We start from the raw sequence: 24,381 nt of genomic DNA, 5'->3' as shown, positions 1-24,381 counted from the left end.
TAGCCACGGCTGGGGAGGATGGGGAAGGGGGCTGCAAGCCCTCTTCTTGCAGGGGTCCCCACTGAGCTCCCTTCACCAGGGGCTAGTGGGCGGCTGGGAGTGGGGACACTAGATCGGAGGGAACCCCTCACGGCAGTACTCGCTGCCCTCACTCGTCTTGGAATGCGGCTGGACCCGGAGTCCCAGACCGCAGCCCGCGCACGACCCCCGGGAACCCGTCTCCGCGGGCCGCCGACCCACGTCCGCGCTGCGGCCCCGCTGCCAGGTGGCCCGAGAGACGCAGGAGGAAGGAGGGGCGCGCGGGGCGGGCGGAGGAGGGTGGAGCCGCCCGCGCGCCCCCTCCCTCGGGCCGGCAGGCGGGCGGCGCGGCGGGCTCGGCGCGGCGGCAGAGGAGGCGGCGGGCGCTGGGAGACACCGGACGCCGGCTCAGCTCCACTCCGCTCCGGCTCAGGCCCCTGCTCGGGCCCGACCCGCTCTGTCACCGCCGGCTCGGGCGCGCACCTGCCGGGTAAGTGGCGCCCGAGTCCCTGTCGCTGAGGCCACCATCGCGGCCACCTCCGTCGCCGCCGCCGCCACTGCGCGGAGCCTCCCGGCTTTGTCTGCGTCCTCTCGGCTGCGGCTCCGGCTGCGGCTGCGGCTGCGGCTCCCGGGCTCGGCTCTCGGGCTCCGCGGACTGCGCGGCACAGCGCCAGGGCTCGGGGCTCGCCGGCCAGCTCGCTCCCCGCCGGGGGTGAAACTTCGCCCAAGTTTGGGTTCTGGGGAGAACCTGTTGAAGCCGGGAGTGGCTCGGGGCGGGGACAGAGATGGTGGGAGTCGGGGGAGGGCACCCGTCTCGGCTTCTCCATCAGGGCCGTCCAGGGGTGGGTTGTGTGTTCGCCACCCTGGGGCGTTGGCGCGCGCCTCCAGGGAAGGGGCGAGTGGGCCGTCGGGCCACCGAGCAGAAGGAGCCAGCGAGCGGGATTGGCGTGGTCAACCCCGCGGACTTCCACGAGGACAAAGTTTGGTTCTTTGGCCGCTTTGCCGAGCGTCTGGGTCCAGAGCGGAGAGCTGAAAGTGCCGCATAGACGCGCCCCTGACTGCACCTCCTCACTCCAGCCTCCGCTCCTTCCCCCACCCCACCCGGCCTTGGCTGGGGCAGGTCGTGGGAAAGAAAGGCGAAGGGAAGAGGGACGACCTTTCAATGAAGGCCCACTACGTGCCAGGCCCCTTGCCTGGCGCCTCTTGCTTCCAATAAGAGCCCTCCCAACCCTGCGGCTCTCAAGCCTGCGCAGGGAGGGGACAGGGGAGAAGACTACACTGTGCACGCGGGGGTGGTGGCCCCGCCGAGCCCCCCTAATCCCTGGTTTCCGCAGTGAATGAGGCCCAAGGCTGGGGCCTCTGCACCCAGGCCTGTGTGCCTCCTCGCGGTGCCCCTGAGCCCCATCCGGCTGCGGCGCCTCCAGAGCCAGCTTCTGCCCTTCCCGCAGCTGCGGCCCCGGGGCCATGCGGAGGCCCACGAGGAGGCCGGCGGCCACGCGCATCCCGTAGCCCAGGTGGCCCAGGGCTGCACCCCAGCGGCCTCGGCGCCATGGAGCCCCCGTATTCGCTGACAGCGCACTACGATGAGTTCCAAGAGGTCAAGTACGTGAGCCGCTGCGGTGCGGGGGGCGCGCGCGGGGCCTCCCTGCCCCCGGGCTTCCCGTTGGGTGCTGCGCGCAGCGCCACCGGGGCCCGGTCCGGATTGCCGCGCTGGAACCGGCGCGAGGTGTGCCTGCTGTCGGGGCTGGTGTTCGCCGCCGGCCTCTGTGCCATCCTGGCGGCTATGCTGGCTCTCAAGTACCTGGGCCCGGTCGCTGCCGGCGGCGGCGCCTGTCCCGAGGGCTGCCCTGAGCGCAAGGCCTTCGCGCGTGCCGCTCGCTTCCTAGCCGCCAACCTGGACGCCAGCATCGACCCATGCCAAGACTTCTACTCGTTCGCCTGCGGTGGCTGGCTGCGGCGCCATGCCATCCCCGACGACAAGCTCACCTATGGCACCATCGCGGCCATCGGCGAGCAGAACGAGGAGCGCCTGCGGCGCCTGCTGGCGCGGCCCGGGGGTGGGCCCGGCGGCGCGGCCCAGCGCAAGGTGCGCGCCTTCTTCCGCTCCTGCCTAGACATGCACGAGATCGAGCGACTGGGCCCGCGGCCCATGCTGGAGGTAATCGAGGACTGCGGGGGCTGGGACTTGGGCGGCGCAGAGGAGCGTCCGGGGGTCGCTGCGCCATGGGACCTCAACCGGCTGCTGTACAAGGCGCAGGGCGTGTACAGCGCCGCCGCGCTCTTCTCGCTCACGGTCAGCCTGGACGACAGGAACTCCTCGCGCTACGTCATCCGCGTGAGTGCCCTCCCCACCACCCGAGCGCCCTGCCGGCGGCCGCGGATCCGGGGCGCAGTGGCTTTGCCCAGGGGTCCCTGTGCGCGGGAGGCGGGTGCGTGAGAGGAGAGGAGGGGAGAGGCGAGCAGGAGAGGGGAGGGGAGGGGAGCGCACCGCGGCAGAGCGCGGGAGGAGGGCGCAAGTAATTTCCCTGGGAGTAATTGCGGTGTTTAGAGGAGCCGCGGGAGCCGCAATTTCCCAGCCCTCTGGCAGGCTGTGAGGGCCAGGAGGGAGGGGCGCGCCGGTGGGCTGGGTTGACATCTCCGCAAGGGCTTGAGCTGGCCCCGAAACTAGGGGTCCCAACTGTCAGTGGGGGAACTAGGAATGCCCCTGACAGATAAGGAAAGTGCAGACGTACAGGGGTAAGACTGGGCGCCCGTAGGCTGGGACAGTCAGGGATGGGGCTTTGGCCATCTCGTCCTGGTGGAAAGAGGGGCTGGGGTCTGCGTGCTTCTGGGACTGTACTCATGGATGTCTGGTTGCTCTCTGGGCATTGGAGTGGGAATTCCCTTTGTTTAGGGAACCTGAGGTGTGGACCTCTGACCTCTGGACCCTGTCTCCCTCCCCAGATTGACCAGGATGGGCTCACCCTGCCAGAGAGGACCCTGTACCTAGCTCAGGATGAGGAGAGTGAGAAGGTGCTGGGGCATGGGATGGGGAGGCAGGGAAGGCCTGGGGCCCCAGGAGGGGTGGATCCAGGCTAGGCCTGTCTCTGTCCCTGGATGAGCCCCCTCCCCTGGTGCAGATTCTGGCAGCATACAGGGTGTTCATGGAGCGAGTGCTCAGCCTCCTGGGTGCAGATGCTGTGGAACAGAAGGCCCAGGAGATCCTGCAGGTGGAGCAGCGACTGGCCAACGTGAGCAGACCGGGGCTGGCGGCTGCCCTGGACTTGAGAGAAGGCATCATGGAGCACGGCTGGGTCAGCTGTGATCTCTCCCAACAGATCACTGTGTCAGAGTATGATGACCTACGGCGAGATGTCAGCTCCATGTACAACAAGGTGACGCTGGGGCAGCTGCAGAAGATCACCCCCCATGTGAGTGTGGCCCAGTCCTCGTGGGCAGGCAGGGTTGGGGGCAATGCTGCTGCTGGGACTACAGGGTCATCTCTCCCCAGAGATGGGCAAACCCTTCCTTGGCCATGGACTCTTATGTCCCCTTGCTGCCTCTCTCTGCCCCTCTCCCTGTCTTCTGTGGCCCCTGCCACCCCCAGCCTCACTGTCCTTGTCCTTGGCCTCACAGTTGCGGTGGAAGTGGCTGCTAGGCCAGATCTTCCAGGAGGACTTCTCAGAGGAAGAGGAGGTGGTGCTGCTGGCGACAGACTACATGCAGCAGGTGTCCCAGCTCATCCGCTCCACACCCCGCCGGTATGGCTGCAGATCTGGCATTTTCTGCCCAGCGGCCACTAGATCCTTCCCCTGCATGCTGGACCTATCTGCTGGGTGGGCTTTACATTTTCTGCTCTGCATATCTGGGATGACCCCCTGTCCCTTCTTTGTGGGGTTGTCTGGGTCCTGGGTCCAGCCGCAGGTTGGGGGGCACAGGTGGGGGTGGTGCCCTTGGTGGCCCACATGCATGTCCGTCTGGACACCCACTGGCTTCACCTGGCCCCCAGGGTCCTGCACAACTACCTGGTGTGGCGCGTGGTGGTGGTCCTGAGTGAGCATCTGTCCCCGCCATTCCGTGAGGCGCTGCATGAGCTGGCACGGGAGATGGAGGGCAGCGACAAGCCACAGGAGCTGGCCCGGGTCTGCCTGGGCCAGGCCAACCGCCACTTTGGCATGGCGCTTGGTGCCCTCTTTGTACACGAGCACTTCTCAGCTGCCAGCAAAGCCAAGGTGGGCTGCCCTTGTTTGGGTGGGGAGGATGGTGCTGAACTGAGGGTGAAGCCCTCCCGAGGCCATGGTCCTAACATGGGGAGCCCCACATGTTAGGCCAGGCCCCAGCCCTCCTTCTCAGGCACGCTCGGGAGGCGTGGCCTTAGGGATGTCCGTGGTCATTGCGGGGGCAGTTTCCTCTTCTGTCTTGTGAGCCCTCGGGGGTGCAGGGCCTGGATCCCCACCTCCAAAGTATCCTCTTGGTGTTCAGAACTGAGGTTTGGGCTTAGAAAGTGGTGCTTAAAGACAGGGGTACCCCTCCTGCCAGGAGTGATGGACCAGAGTGAAAGGCTGCTGGGTTGACCCTTGCTCCCTGACCTCTGACCCTGCAGGTGCAGCAGCTGGTAGAAGACATCAAGTACATCCTGGGCCAGCGGCTGGAGGAGCTGGACTGGATGGATGCTGAGACCAGGGCTGCCGCTCGGGCCAAGGTGAGGGGACCCTGTGCCATTGGTTGGTCCTATATACATTGAGCACCTACTGTGTGCCAGTGAAAGAGAACAAAAGGGGCAAAAAGGGCTTCCTAGAGTTGACTAGGCCTGCCTCCCCAACTGTGAAGCCCACTCCCAGGCTGGCCTAGTGTTCCCTTCCTTGGTGAGTAGGATGGGGTGGAGGCTGTCTCCTGAAGCCCCGTGCCACCCTCACCTGCCCTCGGCCTGCAGCTCCAGTACATGATGGTGATGGTCGGCTACCCAGACTTCCTGCTGAAACCTGATGCTGTGGACAAGGAATATGAGGTGGGCCCTGACCCTGCCTGCCCTGCCCATCCACAGCCCCTGTACTAACGGCACTCAGGAGGGCAGGTGGCCTGCATGGCCAGGATGTCGCCCAGTCTGCAGGTAGCCCTGCCCTTGTCTGTGGCTGAGTGCCGCCCATGCCTCCTGCAGTTTGAGGTCCACGAGAAGACCTACTTCAAGAACATCTTGAACAGCATCCGGTTCAGCATCCAGCTCTCAGTTAAGAAGATTCGGCAGGAGGTGGACAAGTCCACGTGGGTACCTGGTCCAGAGCTGGGGGTCAGAGAAGGTTGTGGGGAAAGGGCAGGAGCTGGTGGGGCAAATCATCTCACAGCCATGCAGATATGGGGGGGCACACAGGCCAGCACAGGGCATGGGGTGGAGGCCGGCAGGGTGACCCCCAGACCGTCAGGAGATGGCTGATGAGGAAGCTGTGATGTGAGGGTAGTGGGGGAGGGAGTGTGTGCCCCCCATTCACCCCAGCCTCCCTCCACAGGTGGCTACTCCCGCCACAGGCGCTCAATGCCTACTATCTACCCAACAAGAACCAAATGGGTAAGGGGATGTGTCCCTACACTGGGCGGGGCAGGGTCTAAAAGTGGGTGTGTCTCCCACTGAGCACCCCCTTCTTGTAGTGTTCCCCGCGGGCATCCTGCAGCCCACCCTGTATGACCCTGACTTCCCACAGTGAGTACATAGCTTGCCCTGTTTGTGGCTGAGGGCAGGGCTGGCATGCAGACCTTGTCTACCAGGTGTGTGTCGGTGTACTGTGGCTCCAATCGCCCCAGACCCAGCTGGGTTCAGGAGTCAGGACAGCTGTGGACCCTGGCTCCCTACTGCATCCTTGGTTATTTAGAAAAATGTGTAGGTTTGTTATTTGTAACTTCCTGGGGTCTTCCTTACTTGTTTGAGGCTCATTTCGATGTTTCAAAGGTGGCGCAACACTAACGATGAGGTCGGAGGCCAAACCCCCTCGTGGGTGCCTCCGTTTCCCTCCTGTCTCCTCCAGCCCTGTTTCACCGCCCAGCCAGCTCTGTTAGATGGGATTTCCTAAAAGCGGCTGGATAGGTTCCACTGGCATTCACACAGCCCATGAGGAAGCTGAGACACAAGTGCCCCTGGACCACACGGATGCCTCTGTGGCCTCCCTGGGCTACCTCCTGGCCTGGCCAGGGGACATCCGGGGCCTGGGCAGCAGCATGGGGCTCTCAGAGGGTGCTGAGGGCTAGGGCCTGATGCTGCTGCTGTGGGCCCAGGTCTCTCAACTACGGGGGCATCGGTACCATCATTGGACATGAGCTGACCCACGGCTACGACGACTGGGGTGAGGCCTGCTGGGGCCCGAGGGGATGGCTGGGAGGGGGCAGGACAGGCAGTGGAGAGGCAGGGTAGGGGATGGGCTAACTGGGGCTGGTGGGTGGGAAGGGGAGGGCGCTCAGAGTGAGAGTGGGTCTCATCCTGCTGCACTGCCCACAGGGGGCCAGTATGACCGCTCAGGGAACCTGCTGCACTGGTGGACTGAGGCCTCCTACACCCACTTCCTGCGAAAGGCCGAGTGCATCGTCCGTCTCTATGACAATTTCACTGTCTACAACCAGCGGGTGAGACCCCCCACCTGCCCCTTGTGCCCCTCAGGCCTGGTGGGGCACGGGCTGGGAGCATCACGCATACCCTTGTGCACATGCACATGTCTAAACAAAACCTGTGCCCAGGTCCCTGCACACACACTTGGTTCCCGCACACTCATGTGGACACATAATGAGTGTCTGTAGACTTACGGAGGACAAGGGGTTTAGGGGGAAGGAGTAGAGTTGGAGCCCCCCCTCAAACTCTCTGGGCAAGGGAAGGAGAGGGGTGGTGGGAATTAGGGGCTGGGGCCCAAGGTATCAATGCCCAAGGGAGGCCAGCTGGGCCCCAAGCAGCCCCCTGTCCTCTTCCCTTCCCGGCAGGTGAACGGGAAACACACGCTTGGGGAGAACATCGCAGATATGGGTGGCCTCAAGCTGGCCTACCACGTGAGCCGCCTGCCTGCGCTCCACCCCAGCTGCGGGAGGGGCGGGGGCTGATGAGGACTCCAGATGAGGGACAGAGCTGCCTCTCCCTGCCCACCCTGCTGAGCTCTGGCCTGGGGTGGGGCAGGGCATGTGCTGGGGACATGGTCCACTGGAAGAGGAAGGATTCACAGGCCTGCCTTCACAGGGAGAGCAGGGAGGGCTACCTGGATGGAGGACAGAGAGGAAGCAGTGCCCAGGGTGGGTGGACATAGCAGGTCCATGCTCTCTCTGTCCCCAGGCCTATCAGAAGTGGGTGCGGGAGCACGGCCCAGAGCACCCACTGCCCCGGCTCAAGTACACACACGACCAGCTCTTCTTCATTGCCTTTGCCCAGGTGGACGGGGTGGGGGATTGGACTGGGAGCCTTGGGGTGGGGACACAGCATCCGGGGTCAGTCCCAGCTCTGCCTTGCCCAGGCCTCGCATGGCCAGCCTGTCTCTCATTACCTGTCCCCTCAGAGGTGATGGCCCTGTGGTGCTGAGGGGGCCTATGGCCTTGCGTCCTGGGTGGGGGGCTAGGGGGTGGATGCCTGGCTTCATCTCCCCCTCCCCCCCTCCACCTGGCTCCTGGACCCAGAACTGGTGCATCAAGCGGCGGTCTCAGTCCATCTACCTTCAGGTGCTGACCGACAAGCATGCCCCTGAGCACTACAGGTATGCCCAGCTGCCCGCCTGGCCTCGTCAGCTGCTTGTGTTTGGGGTGGGATCGGGAGCACGGGAAGGAATAAAACTCACTCGTTTGCTGGGATTGGGGTGGTTGCAGGGCCCCTCACTGTGTGGGTCTCTCCCCACCCCAGGGTTCTGGGCAGCGTGTCCCAGTTTGAGGAGTTTGGCCGGGCTTTCCACTGTCCCAAGGACACGCCCATGAACCCTGCCCACAAGTGTTCCGTGTGGTGAGCCTGGCTGCCCGCCTGCACGCCCCCACCGCTCCCGCACGAATCACCTCCTGCCGGCTACCGGGGCAGGCATGCACCCGGTGCCAGCCCCGCTCTGGGCACCACCTGCCTTCCAGCCCCTCCAGGACCCAGACTCCCTGCTGCCCCTCACTTCAGGAGGGGCCTGGAGCAGGGATGAGGCTGGACTTCCGGGGGCTGTGGGGGAAATATGCTGGGGTCCCCAGACTCTGCTCTAAGGGGGCCAGACCCTCTGCCAGGCTGGATTGTATGGACCCACCTTCGCTGTGTTCTTGCTGCAAAGTCTGGTCAATAAATCACTGTATGGTTGCCTTGGCCTCTTCACGAGTCCCCAGGGCAGGCGGAGCTGGAGACAGCCGTCTGCAGGGAGGCTAGGGCGCTTAGCACAACCGGGACCCTGGAGAGGACCTTCTTGTCTACTGGTTGCCCTGGCTCAGCCGCCTGTGTCTAGCCCTCCTGGACTCTTCTATCTTTTCCACCAACCGGCAATACTTCCCTGGCCCAGCCGCCCTCCCCCAAAGCCTTGCCTGGGACTTCCTGCCCAGTTCTGGGGCACCCCTAATTCAGTCTCATGGCCTGGTGACCCACATTCCAGGGTGATGCTGGGACTTATGTCCCCTGCAAGTCTGAAGTAGGAGAAGCTTCTGCCTTGTCTCAGCCTGGCCCTTGGCCTCAGCCTCTCTAGAAAGGGGATAGTGACCCACACTTACATGGAGGTGGGGCCGGCCCACAGGACAGCTCAGCCTCTCCTCCAGTGTGGAGGCAGGCTCCTGGGGTGCAGAAAGCAGAGGACTGGTAGGAATGATAGGCTCCTGGCATGAGGAGGGTGGACAGAGGCAGGGAGTGCTGCCCAGGCTGGAGGCTGCCGACTGGCCCTGCCCGATCGTGGAGGGGTGGCAGGGGGAGGGGGAATTCTCCTATCGGGCGGCCCCACTCAGGGATCCCGAGTCTGCACTGAGGGGGACCAGCAGGCGCCTGCCCTTCCTCCCAGGTCTGCTTTTCTTCCTTCGGGGGTGGCCTAGCGGGGTTAACCCGTCCCTGGGCACCACCCAGTGTGGCCATCCCCATCTCTTGAATGGAAGTGGTGAATTTCTTGCCAGCCCAGCTCTTGTCGTTCTGCTCAGACAACGCCTGCCTGCACCCTGTCCCCAGCCTTCAGACACCTTTAAGAAGTCCTTGTCATCTGAGCCTTGGGCAGGACAGCCATGCGTGGTCCTGTGGAGGAGGCTGGAACTGAGAAGGATACCCACAGGAGTGGCCAATCCGGGATGGGGCAGGGCCCTTCCTCCCAGTCTGCAGGAGGCTGACACTGGGTTCCGATGTGTCAGGGAAGACTGCAGAGGCTCAGTCCTGGGCACCAAGCCGGGCTCAGAGCTGCCTGTCAAGGGCTCCTTCACCGTGTGCTCCTTGGAGGACCCCAGGCCCCATGCAGGTGCTGTTTCCAGACCTTTCCTCTTGAGCTGGGCACACACGTGTCCCTTGGGCAGCTGGAGCAGAAAAACAGTCCTCTTCCTGCCACCCTCCTGGGTGGGGCCTGGTGTCTGGGACCCTCTATACCCCGAGACCCACCCCGTCCCTCTGACCTGGGATCCTGGTTGGAACTGGAATCTGCAGGCCCAGCCCTCTTGCCCTCACCCCAGACTCCTCCAGTTTCCCAACTTTACCCATGATCAATCCCTCCTGTGTCCACACCAGCTTAGGGGAGGCCTCAGCATCAGGGGAGCCTGTAGGGTGAGCAGCCAGCAAAACCAGCAGACAGGGGTCCCTTCTGCCCAGCTCAGGAAATGCAATGAGGCTGGGACACTCCTGGGGCCAGGCCCCTTCCCTCTGTGCCCTGCTGAGGATGCAGTGAGGATGGGTGCAGCGAAGTGCCTGGGAAAAGACATGAAGTTCCTGGCTTCCAGGCTGGTCCAGAGCAAGTGGCCTGATGCCCGGCAGCACTGTGCATCACCTGCTAGTTCCCAAACTGCTTTTTCAGACAGGCCCTAGGAGCATCCCCACTGCACCCCAATGAGATGGACAGAGCGGCAGGGAGCCCCTTTAACAGATGGGCCACATGTTCCCCAAGGCCACACTGCTCATGTCAGGGTCTTGTGGAGCTCGGATGTCAGCAGGTGTCAGCATGGGTGCATCACGTGTTCCGCTGGGAGACCAGGCACGTGGCCTAGTCCCAGCCATTTATTTGTCTACCAGGCCCCATCCTAGGATCCGCATTGGGCTGTCGAAGACTGTGATTCTACTGGGGTCGAGGAATGAGAATGAGCTCAGCATAGCTACCTGCCTGGCCTCCGTTTCCCCTGTGTTCAGTGAGGGGACATCAGCCCGGCTGTGAAGGCCCTTCCTGGGTGATTCTAGAAGTGGCTGAGGGGCGGGTTGTTGCTGGGCTGGCTCCATCCATCCCCAAGGGCGGGTTCTCCCACACAGCGGGCACAGCTCACTGGGATGACAGAAAGCAGCCTTCGGCCAAGCACTTAAGAGCAGGGAAATAAAGGAGCTGGGATGGTTTACAGCTGTGCTTAAACTTCCAGGCGTCTAGCCAAGCGAGGTGGCTCAGGCCTGTAATCTCAGGAGTTTGGGAGGCTGAGGCAGGTGGATCGCTTGAGTCCAGGAGTTAGATACCAGCCTGGGCAATATGGGCAAAACCGCATCTCTGCAAAAAATACAAAAATTAGCTGGGCATGGTGGCATGCCCCTGAAGTCCCACCTACTTGGGAGGCTGAGGTGGGAGGATCACTTGATCCTGGGAGGCAGAGGTTGCAGAGAGCCATGGTTGCGCTACTGCACTCCAGCTTGGGTGAGACTGAGACCCTGCCTCAAAAAACAAACAAACAAACAAACAAAAAAACCTGAGAAAAAAAAATCTTCCAGATTCCACCTGTGTACCCAAGTTGAGCAGGCGATGCTGTCCCCAGCAGTTTCCTCAGGGGCTGGCCTCTGCACCAGGTCCTGCTTCTGTCATCCAAAGCTTTGTGATCAGGCCTTGAGCCCAGGGGTTACTGCCAGGTGACCCTGGCAAGGGAGGAGCCCTCTATGGTCTCCAGTGTTGCCATCAGCAGATGAGAGGTGAGGGGTGCCCAAGCGCTGGCTTGCAGCTGCCACGATGAAGGATCGGCATGCCTGCCCCCCTCTTTCCTCCCCAGGTCTGCACAGCTCCCCCACCTTGGCTGCGAGCTTGCCTCAGAGTTCTCAGGGCCTAGGATGTTGGGGGTGCCCCTCAGCCCTGGGGACCCTGTGGGCGCCACCTCTGTACAGATTCAGGAAGGATTTGAAGCCAGCAGAGAGGTGGGTTTGTGCCTAAGCTTCCCATCCTCGGGTCAAAGAGGGGACATTGGCGAATGTGGGGGCTGAGCCCAGCTCCAGCTTAGTGGCCCTGGTATTTCTGGAGTACCCAGAAAGGGGCACATGGCGTCTAGTGCCACTGAACAGCCCTGAGCCCCAGGCCATTCTAACTAGCTCCAGGGAGCCCAGATTTAAGTTTCCACCACCCTTATGGTTGTCTCTATGCTGGCCCTGATGTCCAGGACCCTGTGGGGGCTCAGCTGGTAAGTGCCATAGATACAGTATTTTTAAATGGCTGAAAAATTTTAAATTTCCAAATAGGTTGGAAGCCCAGAGTCCTTCATAGGCTAATGCCTCGGGGGGCAGGTTCTGTGGGGGAGATCAGGTTTCTCCACATGGCCCCTTGGGTGGGCTGGTTCTTTCCCACCTCCACGCCCCCCATGGGGGCAGCACCCTAATTCACATTCCCCGGGTCCCATCCACACAATCCTGGGTGGGTCGCAGGCTTTGCTGAAGTTTCGGGGCACCAGAGGGGGTATGGCCCATCAGCTGCTGAGATCTACTGTCTCTTTCTCTCCTCCCTCCCCCTGCTGAGCTCCTCCCCTCTCCCAGAAGCTGGCTGGAGGAACCCACTTTCCCAGGATTGATTATGAAGAGTCGTTTCCCCTTCCCCCTGCCTGCTCCAGGCTTGTCCAGAGGCTGAGCACTGTCTCTGTCCCCATGGGTGGGCTCTCAGCTACATTCAGCAGCAGGACAGGGCAGGACAGGGCTCAAGAGTCCAGCTTTCCTACTCCCATCCCCACGGCCTCTGAACCAGTGACACTGCAGAGGGTTATTTTTACAGATACGAATTTCACCTTCTACCATCCATTAAGAAGCAGAAGGGACTATAATCTGTTTCTCTTGATTAGCATCCTAAGTGTCCTATGGTCCCTTCGTGCTCCCCTTGCAAGGGGCCATAGGACACTTCCATCAGCTCCCTGCAGCCTGCAGGGGGTGAAAGGATTTTCTTTTTGTTTGTTTTTGTTGTTTTATTGAGACAGAGTTTCACTCTTGTTGCCCAAGCTGGAGTGCAATGGGGTGGATCTCGGCTCACTGCAACCTCTGCCTCCTGGGTTTAAGGGATTCTCCTGTCGTAGCCCCGCGAGTAGCTGGGATTACAGGTGCATGCCAGATAATTTTTTGTATTTTTAGTAGAAACAGGGTTTCACCATGTTAGCCAGGCTGGTCTTGAGCTCCTAACCTCAGGTGATCCTCCTGCCTCGGCCTCCCAAGGTGCTGGGATCACGGCATGAGCCACCGTGCCTGGCCGAAGGAGGCTTCTTGAGAAACTGAGACCCTTTAGGCTTTGGAGTCAGCAGGTGGCCCTCCTGGGTCTAAGTCACTGCACAGCAATTGATCCATAAGAGGCTGTCCTTGGGAGGATTTTATGGAGAAGAACCCAGGCCACCGATCATGTTATATGTAGTTCCTTCCTACTGCTTCTAGAAGGTTTCAGGACAAGGGAAAACTCAGCCCATGTACCCCAAGGTAGCCCTTGCTCTATAAGCTCACTTGTCACTGCATTTTGGAGTCCACGATGGATGGCACATAACTGAGCCCTTGGCAGCTGTGCACTCATCCCCGTCTGAGAAGAGCAGCTCTTCTCTGCAGCCTCCATCAGGCGGTCACTCAGCTTTGCCTGGAAAACCATGAGGGGCAGGAACTGCCACTTCTCAAGACCCCTTCCCCTTGGGGAAAACCTCAGCTATGTCCTGACCTGGCCTTTCCTGCAGAGTCCTTAGAATGAGCAGGAATCCACACCCTAGTGTCCTGGTGTGGCCCCTGCCCCTGTGACTCCTCTTCATATGGTCCAAGGTGAGCCACAGGTTCCTTCTCCTGTCCAGACCAAATACCCCTTTTTATCCCTACTGCTGTTCATGTGACATGGATTGTGGCTCATGTTGGGGCTTCTCTCTGGGGCCTCCTTTCCATCTGCCTGGGTTGGGGGTTCTCAGCCCTCACTCATTTACAGCCCATCTTAGAGGTGCTGTCCCACATGTTCCCCTGGCCATTCCTACTCCCCCACTATCAAGTGTGGCTTATTTTACTTTGTGTCACTGACTCAGGCCACCCTGCTCCCTGACAGCTAGTGCACTCTGCTGTAGCAGAAATAAACCAACCCCAAGCAGCATGGTGGAATAGGAAGCTCCTGAATCTCCCCCGACCCACAAATGCACCAGATAGGTCTATTCACAGGTCAGTTTCCTCAAGAGAAAATCAGAGACCAGTTTAGACCCCTACCTGTCGAGCAACGGAGAAAGCCACTTTGAATGGTTAGGAGAGTGGAGGCATATTCGGGCATGGCCCCGGGCACCTCACCATCCAGCTGGGAAGGAATCACCCCAGTTTCCTTCTCCCTGTGGAGGGGAGGGTTAGAGCCTTAAATATAGCACCCTAACTCTAAAGTTCCCCACAGTTTGGTTCTTATTTCACCAGCTCTGGGAGCAGAGATTAGACGCATGTGAGTCTCTCTAGACCACAGGAACAAAGCAGCAGTTTCATATAGGCATACAAGCACTTCCAGTGGCTTTATCCTCTGGGAACAGTACAGAGAAGGGGCCTTGAAAAGAACAGCCCCCTGTTTCTCCCTCAGATAGAGCACCCCAACTTTTATAGCTTCCACTTGCAAGACTGCATCCTAAACCTCCTAGCTCTGGGGGCAAAGGGACTGGCATAAATGCGTCTCTCTAGACCACAGGAAGAAAGCAGCATTTTTATACAGGTGCACAAACACTTCCAGGGTCTTCATCTCCCAGGAGCAGCACAGAGAAGGATAGACACAGCCCCTTCTTTGTCCCTGGAAAGGGTTTATACCAAAAATTGAATTCCCCAACTTTCACAGCTACCTCCCAAAGGACTTGATCCTAAACCTCTTAGCTCTGTGAACAGAAGGGACCAGGTATATGTGAGTCTCCTTGATCACAGAACAAAGAAGTGGTTTTTTTTTTTTTTTTTTTTTTTTTTTGAGACGGAGTCTCACTGTGTCTCCCAGGCTGGAGTGCAGTGGCGCGATCTCGGCTCACTGCAAGCTCCGCCCCCCGGGTTCACGCCATTCTCCCGCCTCAGCCTCCCAAGTAGCTGGGACTACAGGCGCCCGCTACCGCGCCCGGCTAGTTTTTTGTATTTTTAGTAGAGACGGGGTTTCACCATGTTAGCCAGGATAGTCTCGATCTCCTGACCTTGTGATCCACCCGCCTCGGCCTCCCAAAGTGCTGGGATTACAGGCTTGAGCCACCGCGCCCGGCCAAAGAAGTGGTTTTAAATGAGTGTGTAAACACTTCCATGGGCTACACCCCCTTGGAGCAGTGCAGAAAGAGGCAGGAATGTGCAGTTCCCGTTCACTCTCCAGAAGAGGCTCTCGGCACACACTTCCAGTGGCTACTTGATGGTCTGCCTTCTAAATGAACTTGCATAAAGCAGCTAACTAGGCAATGGAACAGAACAGGAGCCCTTCGACAGCTGGAGCCAGAGCTTGGTGCTTCATAAGCCTTCCCTTGGGCTCACCCTGGTGATAAATTCAGGCTTACCCATTCTTCATGAAAGGAGTTTGGCCAAGTGCCAGGTGCCAGAACTTCTATAGCTCCCACCTAAGGGACTCTGTTTTTAATTACCAGCTGTGGGACTCAATGGGGCTTTGCATTCTTGAATGATCCCAGACCACAAAAAACAAAGAGGTGGGCCCAATGTCAGCAGCTATCTCCCCAGGATCAGAGAGTGCAGCCTGTACAAATGCCTGTACAGGCATTTGCCACAGATTTTGACCCCAGATTAATGCAGAGAAAGTGGGAGACAAATGCCTGCACTCAGCTTCACTGTAAAGATAGAAGGAACTGGAACACATATCCAACATCCAACATTTCCAGCTACATCTAGAGAGTCTGGCTGCCATCTTACTGGTATTGGGTACTAACATGATGTAGTACATCCCAAGCTCTAGGGGGCCACCTCAAACAGAGGTAGCAGTCTGGACAAACACAAAGATTTGAGGGACATCTTAAAATCTGAGGTTAGATGGATTGGTGAGATTCTTCTACATGAGGCCAGTCTCACAAGACTGAAGGAAGTAGTTGTCCTATCTAATTCGAAGATACCAACACAGGGAGTCAAGGAAAATGAAGAAACAGGGGATGATATTCCAAATAAAGGAACAATACAAATCTCCAGTGAAGAACCAAGTGAAGTGGAGATATGTGATTTAACTGAATTCAAAATAATGGTCATAGAGATGCTTACCAAGGTCAGGAGAGCAATACAAAACCAAACTGAGAATTTCAACAATGAGACAGAAATTATTTAAAATACTAAACGGAAATCATAGGGCTGAAAAATACTATAACTGAACTGAAAAAGAGGATCAACAGCAGACTAGATCACGCAGAAGAAAGAATCTATAAATTCAAAGACAGGCCACTGGAAATCATCTAATATGAGAAGCAAAAAGAATGAAAGGATTGAAGATAGCTTAAGATACTTACAACTTACACATTACTGGCATGCCAGAAGGAGAAGAAAGAGAGAGAAAGGGATAGAAAACATATTCAAAGAAATAACAGCAGAAAACATTGCAAGCCTAAGGAGTTAAATAGAAAGCCAGATCCAGGAAGACCAGAGGATGCCAGATAAGATGAATCCAAAGAGATCCACACAAAGACACATTGTAATCGAATTGTCAGTAGTTAAAAAGAGTGTTGAAAGCAGCAAGGGAAAGTGAATCATCATGTATAAGGGAACCCCAATATGACTATCAGCATACTTCTCAACAGAAACCTTGTAGGCCATAAGGAAGTGGGATGATATATTCAAAATCCTGAAAGAAAAAAAAAAGAAAAAGCCAACCAATAATACTATACGCAGCAATTCTGTCTCTAAAAAATGAAGGGGTGATAAAGACTTTCTCGACAAAAACTGAGAGAGTTTTTGTTTTATACCTGCTTTACAAGAAATGCTAAAAGTTTTTCAAGCTGAAGGAAGAGGATGTTAATTAGTAGTAATATGAAAACATATGAAAGTATAAAACTCATTGGTAAAAGTAAGTACATTGTCAAATCCAAAACACTCTAATACCATAATGGCAGCAGGTAAATCATTTATATATCCAGTACAAACGTTAAAAGGTAAAACTATTAAAAACAACTAGAGCTACAGTGATTGGTTAAAAGATACAAATTATAAAAAGATGTAAACTGTGACATCAAAAACATAAAATGGGAGGAGAAGTAAAAGTATAAAGTTTATATATGCGATCTAAGTTAAGTTGTTGTCAACTTAAAATAACCAGTTAAGTATAAGATGGCTTATGTAAGCCTTAGGGTAACCACAAAGCAAAAGCCTATGATAGATACACAACAGTTAAAAAGAACAGATCCCAAGCATAGCAGTATAGAAAGCCATCAAATCACAAAGGAAAAAAACAAAAGGAAGAAACGACAAAAGATCTACAAAATACCCAGAAAACAATGAACGAAATGGTACTAGTAAGTCTTTACCTATCAATAATTAGTCTGAATGTAAATGAGTTAAATTCTCCAATCAAAAGGCACAGAGTAGCTAAATGGATAAAATAACAAGACCCAACATACGTTGCCTACACAAGACTCACTTCACCTTAAAGGACACTCATAGACTGAAAGTGAAAGGATAGAAAAAGATATTCCATGCAAATGGGATAAAAAAGAGAACAGAGGTAGCTATACTTATTTCAGACAAAATATACTTTTGTGTGTGTGTGTGTGTGTGTGTGTGTGTGTAATGGAGTCTTCCTCTGTTGCCCAGGCTGGGGTGCAGTGATGTGATCTCAGCTCACTGCAACCTCCACCTCCCAGGTTCAAGGGATTATCCTGCCTCAGCCTCCCAAGTAGCTGGGATTACAGGTGTGCACCACCACCCCCGGCTAAATTTTGTATCTTTAGTAGAAATGGGGTTTCACCATGTTGGCCAGGCTGGTCACGAACTCCTGACCTCAGGTGATCTGCCCACCTCGGCCCCCTCAAAGTGCTGAGATTACAGGCATGAGCCACTATGCCCGGCCCAGACAAAATATACTTTACAGGAAAAACTGTAAAAAGCGACAAAGTCATTGTATAGTGACATTCTATAGTGGCGAATTCATCAAGAGGATATAACAAGTACAAATATATATGCACCCAACTTTGGAGCACCTAAATACATGAAGCAAGCCTGCAATCTCAGCACTTTGAGAGGCCAAGGGGGGAGGATTGCTTGAGGCCAGGAATTTGAGATCAGCCTGGGTACCACAGCAAAACCCCATCCCTACAGTCAGTCAATCAAGCAACCAGACAAGCAAACCTTAAGGGATCTGAAGAAACACACAGACTACAGCATAATAATAGTAGTGAATTGCAATTCCTCACTTTCAGCATTGGACAGATCCAAACAGAAAATCAATAAGGAAACATTGGATTTAAGCTACACTTTAGACCAAATGGATCATATATATATATATATACATACACACACACACACACACACACACACATATACACACACACAGACCATTCCACCTAAAAGTAACTTAATACACATTCTTCTCAAGTGAGCATAAAACATTCTTCAAGGTATATCATATATTAGGTCACAAAATAAGTCTTAACAAATTTAAGAAGATTGAAATGGCTGGGTACAGTGGCTCACTTCTATAATTACATTTTCAAAGACCGAAGCGTGAGGATCACTTGAGCCCAGGAGTTTGAGACCAGCCTGGGCAATATAGAGAGACCCTGTCTCTATGAAAAATAAAAAAAATTAGCTGGATGTGGTAGTGCATGCCCGTACTCCCAGCTCCTAGGGAGGCTGAGTCAGGAGGATTGCTTGAGCCTGGGAGTCCGAGGTTGCAGTGAGTAGTGATCAGCACCACTGCACTCCAGCCTGGACGACACAGCAAGACCCTGCCTCAAAAAAACAGAAAAAAATTGAAGTCATATCAAGCACCTTTTCCAACCACAATGGTATGAAACTAGAAATCAATAACAGAAGGAATTATGGGAAATAAACAAATATGTGGAAATTAAACAATATGCTTCTCTGAACAACTGTTGAATCAAAGAAAAAATTAAAGGGGAAACTTAAAAATATCTTGAGACAAACAAAAAATGGAAGCACGATATACGAAAACGTGTGGGATGCAGCAAAGGTAGCTTTGGTTTGTTTTGTTTTTTTGAGATAGGGTCTCACTCTGTTGCCCAGGCTGGAATGCAGCAGCACAATCACTGCTTACTGTAGCCTTGAACTCCTGGGCTCAAGCAATCCTCCCACCTCAGCCTCCCAAGTAGCTGGGACTACAGGCAGGTGCCGCCATACCTGGATAATTTATTTTTATTTTTGTAGAGATAGAGTCTCACTATGTTGACCAGGCTGGTTTCAAACTCCGGGCCTCAACCTATCCTCTCACCTCAGCCTCCCAAAATGCTGGGATTACAGACATGAGCCACCACACCCAGCCTAAAGCAGTTCTGAGAGGGAAGTTTATAGCAATAAATGCCTATATCAAAAAAGAAGAAAAATCTCAAATAAGCAGGCTAATATTATGCCTCAAGGAACTAGAAAAAAGAAGAACAAATTAAGGTCAAAGTTAGCAGAAGGAAGGAAATAACAAAGATCAGAGAAGAAATCAATGAAATAGAGACTAGAAAAACAATAGAAAAAATCAACAAAACTAAGAGTTGGTTTGTAAAAAGCTGAACAAAATTGACAAACCCTTAGCTAGACTAATAAAGAAAAAAGAGAGAAGACTCAAATAAAATCAGAGATGAAAGAAGAGTTGTTACCATTGATAACAGAAATACAAAGGATCGTAAGAGACTACTATAAGCAATTATATGCCAACAAATCGCACAACCTAGAAGAAATGGATAAATTCCTAGAAATATAACCTAAACACTGGATCATGAAAAAATTGGAAATCTGAACAGACTACAGACTAATAACTAATAAGAAGATTGAATCAGTAATTAGAAGTCTACCATCACCAACAAAAAAATCCCAGAACGAGAAAACTTCATGGTTAAATTCTACCGAATATTTAAAGAAGAGCTGATACCAATTCTTATCAAGCCCTTCCCAAAAACTGAAGAGGAGAGCATACTTCCAAACTCATTCTACAAGGCCAGCTTACTCTGATACCAAGCCAGACAAAGACACTGCAAGAAGGAATAAGTACAGGCAATATCATTGATGAACATGGTTGCAAAAATCCTCAAGAAAATACTAGATAACCCTATTCACCAGTACATTAAAAAGATCATTCACCATGGCCTGGACATGATGGCTCATGCCTGTGATCCCAGCATGAGGTTGAGGTGGGCGGATCACCTGAGCCCAGGAGTTTGAGACCAGCCTGGGCAATATGGCAAAATCCTGTCTCTACTAAAGATACAAAAATTAGCCAGGCATGGTGGTACACGCCTGAAGCCCCAGCTACTAGGGTGGCTGAGGCATGAAAATTGCTTGAACCTGGGAGGCAGAGGTTGCAGTGAGCCAATATTGTGCCACTGTACTCCAGCCTGGGCCACAGAGTGAGACTCTGTCTCAAAAAAAAAAAAAAAAAAAAAAATTATCTCTGCAAGTTTGGTTCAACATATGCCAATCAATGAGAGTCACCATATTAGCAGAATGAAGGACAAGAAATCATATATTCATCTCAATAGATGCAGAAAAAGCATTTGACAGTGTTCAATCCTTTCATGGTAAAAAAAATCTCTCAACACACTTTGGGAGGCCAAGGCGGGCGGATCACGAGGTCAGGAGATTGAGACCTTCCTGGCTAACATGATGAAACCCCATCTCTACTAAAAATACAAAAAAATTAGCCAGCATGATGGTGGGCACCTGTAGTCCCAGCTACTTGGCAGGCTGAGGCAGAATGGCGTGAACCCAGGAGGCGGAGCTTGCAGTGAGCTGAGATCGCACCACTGCACTCCAGCCTGGGCGACAGAGCAAGACTCTGTCTCAAAACAAAAACATAAACAAAAACAAAAACGAAAACACTCTCAACAAAGTAGGTATGCAAGGAATGTTCCTCAACTCAGTGAAGATCATGTGTGACAAGTCCACAGCCAGCATCATACTCAACAGTGAAAAGTTGAAAGCTTCTCCTCCAAGATCAGGAACAAGGCAAGGATGCCTGCTGTGTTGCACATGGTACTGGAAACCTTAGCCAGAGCAATTCAGCAAGAAAAAGAAATAAAAGGCATCCTAATAGGAAAGGATGAAGTGAAATTGTTTCTGTTTGCTGACATGATCTTATATGTAAAATATCCTAAACAGTTCCCCCAAAAAACCATTAGAATTGATAAACAAATTCAGTAAAGTTGCAGGATACAAAATCAACTTACAAAAAGCAGTAGTGTTTCTTTATACTAACTAGCTGTCTGAAAAAGAAATTACGAAAACAACCCCACTTAAGAGAGCATAAAAAAGGTCGGAGTGCAGTGATGCAATCATAGCTCACTGTAACCTTGAACTCCTGTGCTCTCACAATCCTCATGCCTCAGCCTCCTGAGTAGCTGGGACTACAGGTGCATGCCACTATGCTGAGCTAATGAATTTTTTTTTTTTTTTTTTTTAAAGGGACGGGGCTTGCTATGTTGTCCAGTCTGGTCTCAAACTCCTGGCCTCAAGTGATCCTCCCACCTTGGCCTCTCAGAGGGCTGGGATTACAGGCATGTGCTGCTTTACCTGGTCTTGGACAATGGGGAAAGGACAGTCTCTTTAATAAATGGTTTTGGAAAAACTAGATCTCCACAGACAGAAGAATGAAAAGGGGACTTTATCTCACCCCTTATACAAAAATCAACTCAAAATGAAGACTTAAATGCAAGGCCTGAAACTATAACACTACTAGAAGAAACACAGGGGAAAGGCTCCATGCCATTGGTCTGGACAGAGATTTCTTGAATATGACCCCAAAAACACAGGCAACAAAAGCAAAAATAGACAAATTGTATTGCATCAAACTAAAAAGCTTGTGAACAGCAATGGAAACAGTTAATAGGGTGAAGAGACAACTCGAAGATTGGGAGAAGATATTTGCAAATCATACACTGGTAAAGGGCTAATATCCAAAATATACAAGGAACCCAAATGACTCAATAATTTTAAAAAAAAACCCTATTTTAAAAAGGCAAAGGACTTGAACAGACATTTCTCAAAACAAGACATACAAATGGCCAACAGTTATATGAAAAAGTGCTCAATATTGCTAATCATCAGAGAAATGCAAATTAAAACCACAATGAGATATTGCCTCGCACCTGTTAGATTGGCCAGTATAAAAAAGATGAAAGATAGTAAGTGTTGACAAGGATGTGGAGATAAGGGAACCATTATACACTGTTGGTAGTATTGCAAATTAGTACAGCCATTTTGGATAAGAGTATGAAGGTTTCTCAAAAGACTAAAAATAGAATTACTTGGAGGGCTAGGTGTTGTGGCTCATGCCTATAATCTCAGCACTCTACTCTAGGAGACCAAGGGGGAAGGACTGTTTCAGGTCAGGAGTTCAAGACCAGCCTGGACAACATAGTGAGACCCTATCTCTACAAAAAAAGAGAATTACCTGTATCATATAATCCAGCAACCCCACTACGGGGTACATACCCAAAGGATTGAAATCTGTATGCGGAAGAGATGTCTGCACTGCCATGTTCGTGACACCATTATTCACAATAGTTGAGATATGGAAATAACCTAAATGTTCCTAAACAGATAAATGGATTTTTAGCACATGGTGTATTTACATAACGGAACACTAGTCAGCCTTATAAAAACAGGAAATTCTGTCATTTTCAACAACGTGGATGAACCGAGAGGATATTATATGGAGTGAAATAAGCCAGGCACAGAGGGGAGGTGAACGGGGAAGAGGAGAGGTTTGTCAACGGGTATAAAATTACAGCTAGTAGGAGGAATAAGTTCTGCTGTTCTGTTGCATAGCAAGGTGACTACAGTTCATAATAATGTATTGTATATTTTAAAACAGTTGAAAGACTGGATTTTACTGGTTTTGGTTTGTTTTTTTTTTTTTGAGACGGAGTTTCGCTTTTGTCGCCCAGGCTGGAGTGCAGTGGCGTTATCTCAGCTCACTGCAACCTATACCTCCTGGGTTCAAGCAGTTCTCCTGCCTCAGCCTCCCAAGTAGTTGGGATTACAAGTGTGTGCTACCATGCCCAGCTAGTTTTTGTATTTTTATTAGAGACGGGGTTTCACCATGTTGGTCAGGCTGGTCTCCAACTCCTGACCTCAGGTAATCTGTCCTCCTCGGCCTCCCAAAGTGCTGAGGTTACAGGCGTGAACCACCACGCCCAGCCAAAGATGGGATTTTAAATGTTCTCATCACAAAGAAATAATAAATATTTGAGGGGGTGGATATGCTAATAAGCCTGACTTGATCATTCCACAATGTATACATGTATTGAAACATCACATTGTACCCCATAAATATATACAATTTTTATTTATCAATTAAAAATAAAATAAAAGTGGCCAGGGCATGGTGGCTCATGCCTGCAGTCCCAGCACTTTGAGAGGCTAAGGCAGGTGTATTGCTTGAGTCCAGCAATTCAAGACCAGCCTGCACAACATGGCAAAACCCTGTCTCTATAAACAATACAAAAATTATCCAGGCATGGTGGTGCACACCTGTAATCCCAGCTACTTGGGAGGTCACTTGAGCCCAGAAAGCAGAGGTTGCAGTGAGCCGAGATTGTGGCTGGGAGACAGAGCTAGGCCCTGTCTCAAAAATAAAATAAAATTAAAAAGAAAGAATAAATACACGCAAAATAAAATAAAATAAAAGCTATAAACACATCCACAGATAAAGCAACCCCATTGGTCACAGTGAATGCCTCCTCCTCCCCAGCCTCCCCAGCACCCTGGTGCAAGGTTCAAGGTGCCCAGGGGGCTACACGGTTCAGTCCCAAGCTGGGTGTGTGTCCAGCACGAGCTCATCAGGTTGCAAGGGAGTGAGATGGGTTCCTGGCTTCCCCAACCTCAGCTGCCACCCAGGATCCCGTAGCCTCTGGCAGCAGCTCATGGCTGGTTCATTGGATCGGCAGGCAGCTCAAATCCCCAAGAAGCTGTCACATGGTGCAGTCAAATCGTATCTTTCCTTGTCTATATTTTGCATAAATAATAATTTTAAAAAGCTCCTACGATCCTATGGAACCAAACCATTGCAGGGACTGCTGTCAGGAATCTGTGTGGAGAGGTCTGAAGGTAGCTCCTTGGGGAGAATTTTCCTTTACTCTAAGGAGCCCAGACAGGGTGGGTGGAGGTGGGGAAACCGTGCTGGCTGATAACAACAAATTTGCAAATCTGGTGAACAAAGAGTACCAGAACAGGGCACCAGGGCCTGGCCACCTCCCTGCCAAGGGTGGATGGCGGCCTCATCTTTTGACAGGGGGCTTCTGTTTCCTCCTTGAAGGGCAGCTCAAGAGCCATGTGGCTGGTTCCCAGGCACCATGCCAAGTGCATTGGCAAAGACTGGCATCCCTAGTGGCAAGGCTCTATCAAGGGGAGCTTCCAGTTCCTTGTTGGTGTTGGGGTCTGGTGTACGCACTGGCAGTAAATGTGGAAGCTGTGGTCAGCTGTGGTCAGTAGACCCTGGGGCCGCCTTAGATGAAGGGGTGCAACTGCAAATCTCACACAGCTTCCGGAAGGCCTCTGGAGCCCCTCTGGGAGGCTGAGATTCAGGGAGCCTTTCTCTAGGGGCAGAGGCCAGTTATGCAGTTGCTAACCCGGTGGGGAGGCCTGTTCCTAGAACCAGTGGGGCCAGGACAAGATCAGATGCAACGTCAGCACCCAGGACAGAAGGGCACAGCTGGGATCCCCCTTGAGTCCTCCTGAGAGGCTGCAGGGAGTGTGCTGCTTTCCCTGGATCACAAGGCTTCCTGTGCCAATCACTGGATATGTGCAGGGGCAATGGCTCAAGGGAACTCGATGGACAGGGGGCTCCGAGTCTGGTGGGGACTGAACCTGTGGTGCCCTCTGGGGTCTGTGCTCTGCAGGGAGTGAGACGCCCCTGCTCACAGGGAGTTGCTCAGCCTGGGCATCCTGCCCAGTACTTAAGCACT

The 24,381-nt window shown here is 53.4% G+C and overlaps 2 protein-coding genes across 2 annotated transcripts in view; one reads left to right on the top strand and one right to left on the bottom strand.

The window, feature by feature from the left end:
- Positions 1-24,381, bottom strand: part of DIS3L2 (DIS3 like 3'-5' exoribonuclease 2) — a 441,955-nt gene that overhangs the window by 22,695 nt on the left and 394,879 nt on the right.
- LOC100997389 (endothelin-converting enzyme-like 1) lies at positions 844-8,281 on the top strand. Its single transcript, XM_009183324.3, has 17 exons — positions 844-2,353; positions 2,962-3,030; positions 3,138-3,248; positions 3,336-3,428; positions 3,634-3,758; positions 4,007-4,229; positions 4,601-4,699; positions 4,931-5,005; positions 5,156-5,259; positions 5,502-5,560; positions 5,641-5,692; positions 6,262-6,329; positions 6,482-6,606; positions 6,955-7,020; positions 7,298-7,393; positions 7,636-7,712; positions 7,856-8,281. The coding sequence occupies exons 1-17, from the start codon at positions 1,568-1,570 to the stop codon at positions 7,953-7,955; spliced, it is 2,328 nt and encodes a 775-aa protein (XP_009181588.2). The 5' UTR covers positions 844-1,567; the 3' UTR covers positions 7,956-8,281.

Source organism: Papio anubis, chromosome 10 (genome assembly GCF_008728515.1).
Source record: "Papio anubis isolate 15944 chromosome 10, Panubis1.0, whole genome shotgun sequence".
Taxonomy (NCBI): domain Eukaryota; kingdom Metazoa; phylum Chordata; class Mammalia; order Primates; family Cercopithecidae; genus Papio; species Papio anubis.
This window is presented reverse-complemented; position numbering and strand designations above follow the sequence as displayed.

Bases quoted from the DNA above. Each gene is read 5' to 3' on its own strand.
- LOC100997389 (XM_009183324.3), top strand. From the start codon at position 1,568: ATGGAGCCCCCGTATTCGCTGACAGCGCACTACGATGAGTTCCAAGAG. The intron at 4,700-4,930 runs GTGAGGGGACCC...CTCGGCCTGCAG, and splicing joins GGGCTGCCGCTCGGGCCAAG to CTCCAGTACATGATGGTGAT. The intron at 5,260-5,501 runs GTGGGTACCTGG...CTCCCTCCACAG, and splicing joins CAGGAGGTGGACAAGTCCAC to GTGGCTACTCCCGCCACAGG.